Source organism: Triticum dicoccoides, chromosome 7B (genome assembly GCF_002162155.2).
Source record: "Triticum dicoccoides isolate Atlit2015 ecotype Zavitan chromosome 7B, WEW_v2.0, whole genome shotgun sequence".
Lineage (NCBI taxonomy): Eukaryota > Viridiplantae > Streptophyta > Magnoliopsida > Poales > Poaceae > Triticum > Triticum dicoccoides.
In genome coordinates this window covers 119,208,730-119,212,206 of record NC_041393.1, presented here as the reverse complement: position 1 = coordinate 119,212,206, position 3,477 = coordinate 119,208,730, and the positions used below count along the sequence as shown (strand labels likewise).

Sequence of the window (3,477 nt, the reverse complement as noted above, 5' to 3'; positions counted from 1 at the left end):
GTGGATGGGGATCGCGCTGAGGATGGCTTTCACAAACGCGAGGCGCCCAGCCTTGTTCATGAGGTGTGCCTTCCAGCATGGGAGCATGCCGGCTGTTTTGTCGACGACGGGCTGAAGCTGGGCTGCGGATGGTCTGCGTAGCGTGAGGGGGATGCCCAGTTAGGTGATGGGCAGCTCGACGATGGGGCAGCCGAGCGAATCGACCACAGGCGCGGCCTCGTCCACGCCGGCGCGGATCAGCGTGGCCGTGCTCTTGGCGAAGTTGACCCGTAGTCCTGAGGCGCGCCCAAAAAGTTGCAGGATGCTCTTGACGGCAGTGACATCGCTTAGGGTGGGGTGGCAGAAGAGGATCATGTCATCCGCGTAGAGGGAGACGGATGGCATCGGTCGCCGAGGGTGAAGGCGCTGCAGGATATCTAGCTCGGTTGCGCGGTGGAGAAGGCGTCCGAGCGTGTTGACGGCGAGCACGAAGAGCTGGGGCGGAAGGGGGTCGCCCTGGCAGAACCCACATCGGTGCCAGATAGCAGGGCCTGGCTCTCCGTTAATAAGCACTCTGGTGCTTGCCGAAGAGAAGAGGATGGCAAGCCAGTCGAGGAACCTGGAACCGAAGCCGTATCGGCGAAGGGCATCGAACAGGAATGGCCATCTGACCGAGTCGAAGGCACGCGCCAGGTCGAGCTTCAGGAGCACGTGTGGGGCGCCGAGCTGGTGCAGCAGACGAGCTGACTGCAGGACAAGGATGAAATTGTTGTGCAGACTGCGTCCGGGGATGAAGGCGTTCTCGCTGGTGCTGACAAGAGTGTTGAGCTTGGGCGCGAGGCGCAGCGACAGGACTTTGGCGAGGATCTTGGCGACCAAGTGAATGAGGCTAATGGGTCTGAAGTCGCCGAGGGCGTGGGCGTCGGCGCGCTTGGGCAGCAAGGTGAGAAGCGCCTGGTTGAGGCAGCTGAAGCCGCGGCCTCGCAGCGCGTAGAGCTGACAGAAGACGTCGACGAAGTCCTGCCGAATGGTGGGCCAGCATGCGCGCAAGAATTCAGCCGTGAAGCCGTCGGGGCCCGGGGCTTTGCGCGCGGGGAGCCGTTTGACCGCCTGCCAGATCTCCTCGGCGTCGAACGGGGCATCCAGGTCCTCCAGATTGGCGGGGGTGATGAGGTCCGTGAGGTCGAGCGTGCAGTCCCGGGGCGCCTCCGTGCCCAAAAGCGCGTCGAAGTGGGTGTACGCAGCCGCGGCCATCTCCGCGGGGTCGGTGACCACGCTTTCACCGACATGGTAATGGTGCGCTCGAGGGAGGCATCTTGTTCTTTTGGCGCCTATACGTGCATTGCCGATGAAAGAACGAAGTGTTGGCATCACCGTCCTTGAGAGTGGCGAGGCGGGCACGTTGCCGGGCAATGGTGCGCTCGAGGGAGGCGAGGCCAAGATATGATGCTTAAATGTGTTCAAGAAAGAACCTATCGCCAAGAGAGAACCTATCGACTCATTGTGTGAGGGAATAAAGTAATGACTTCGCATTATACTGAAGAAACTACATACCTTTTTTTTATATCACAAATACTAACATACACCATACCTGAAATGGTAAATTAGTAGTTAGTATAACAACATACACATGTTACTATCTGATGACCAATACTAAAACAACAGGTTACCATAGCCATGCTTTCAACAAAGTTGAAAAAGAAACGATAGTTACATGATTCTTTTTTTCTCTGTCTTATCAGTCTTTCATCTCCAACTGTACTTACATATATGCTTAGGGTCTGAATTCTGTTTGTATTTTGTCTGATTGTAGAGACCCAAAGACGCGTCCATCATTTTCAGAGATTATGGCTGCCTTAAAACGAGTATTGAAAAAATTGTCTGCCAACCAACCACGAAGACAGCGAGTACAGGAAACAGATGACTAAGAAAAACCAGAGATCAACATCAGCTGATATAACATAAACAAAAGGGGTGCATTGGTTTTTCCTGCTGTCCACCAGCTGTCCGTCTGTAACTATACCATTCTTTGTATAGCTCCAACAAATGCTTGCCAATGATGGAAAAGGTGAGATTTTGGTCGTTTTAACCTCCAAAGGCAGCTGTAAATTTTCCAGTGACGCTGGCAGAAATCTGCCGAGCATTACTGCTTCAGTCCATCTATTGGGTGGAAGACAATCCAAAGAATAAACACACCCATCAAGCAAAGGAAAAAGAAGGAAAAGGAAGAAAAATTCCAGGACAGTTAGTCCACAATAGCGATGTTGGGCAATGTCATAACGAAGTTGAGATTTCAGAGTCAGCGTGTCAGGTAGAATGGGATCCTCCTTTGTTTAGTTATATGTCTTTTAGTTTTCCAGCCAAAGTTGGATGATTCATGTTTATTCAACAGAAAGATGCTATCGATACGTTCACCTTGAGCATCAAGAGGCACCGTGGCCAGGGCCTTGTGTATATCACACCATGGCAAATTTGTCTGAATTGGCAGTTAGATTTCCAAAGAAAATCTCTGCTGTTTGTGCTAAAATCATTATTCTTTACAGCAGCAGTGTTGATTCTTCTATTCTTTCTTTTTTTGCTGTAACAAGTGTACAAAAATGTCCCATAGAATAGGGTGCTAATTGATCCTTTGCTGCAACATGAACTGTATGCATTTACCCCTGAAATTAGGTGGCAAGAGTCGAACATGTTGCCACATTTCTCTTATCTTCAATATCTGCCCATATTTACCTTATTTATAATACTGGTGCTCAGGTAGTTGAGTTGCTCCTGGAGTAGTGGTGTGCATTATCATGATTTATGGTAGGAACCATGAGAAAGAAAATGTTTTATTGAACATAGCAAATTGCTCTTTTTAGATAAAACTATACTTATATTAGTTTTCTATAACTGCCCTGAAGCTGAAGTATTTAAGGTCACCTAGGTAATAGGACGACATATGAATGACGGACTAATGGAAGTTTTTTATGGCAATTTGTATTGTTGCGAGGATGGCGGATTTGTCATGCTTGTCAACTAAGCTTGCCATCCTCGGCCACAACCTGCTCAGCCAACATAAATTGCTATGCAAGTTGTTCACAATTGTCATGCTCGGTTAAGTCGGTCCTAAAGAAAAATAGTGGAAATCGTGCATAGATGAGAGGTTACGGTCCTAAAGAAAAATAGTGGAAATCGTGCGTAAATGAGAAAGTTATACGTTTGGCGGAGAGGAGGCGGGGTGGCAGTAGACCATCACCACCAGTCTATTCGCAATGAATGACGATCGTCACGCAGGTAGCATGCGATGGTCTCTATGGCCTCGCAAGCTCGCAGCCCGAACTGGCTTCGACCCTGATCAACTTCAAGAGTGTGCGCGTTGGCACATTGGTCCTATATATACATAGAGGTAAAAGCACCCAGGTACCCCAACTTGCATGAAAGTGATGATTTAGTTCCAAATTTGCAAAATGCAACTTCATCATATCCCAACTTGCACTGGATGTGATGATTTAGTCCCCG

At 49.4% G+C, this 3,477-nt stretch overlaps 1 protein-coding gene across 3 annotated transcripts in view; it reads left to right on the top strand.

Annotated features, from left to right (window-relative positions):
• Window positions 1-2,692, top strand: part of LOC119336591 (probable serine/threonine-protein kinase SIS8) — a 14,285-nt gene extending 11,593 nt beyond the window's left edge. For 2 of the 3 annotated variants that reach the window (XM_037608640.1, XM_037608638.1), the window contains one exon: window positions 1,793-2,692. In XM_037608640.1, the coding sequence (XP_037464537.1) occupies window positions 1,793-1,907 (115 nt within the window). In that variant the 3' untranslated portion in view covers window positions 1,908-2,692. The remainder of the gene's footprint in view (window positions 1-1,792) is intronic. The other variant, XR_005162652.1, reaches the window with a different exon arrangement.
• Window positions 2,693-3,477: the final 785 nt, after the last annotated feature.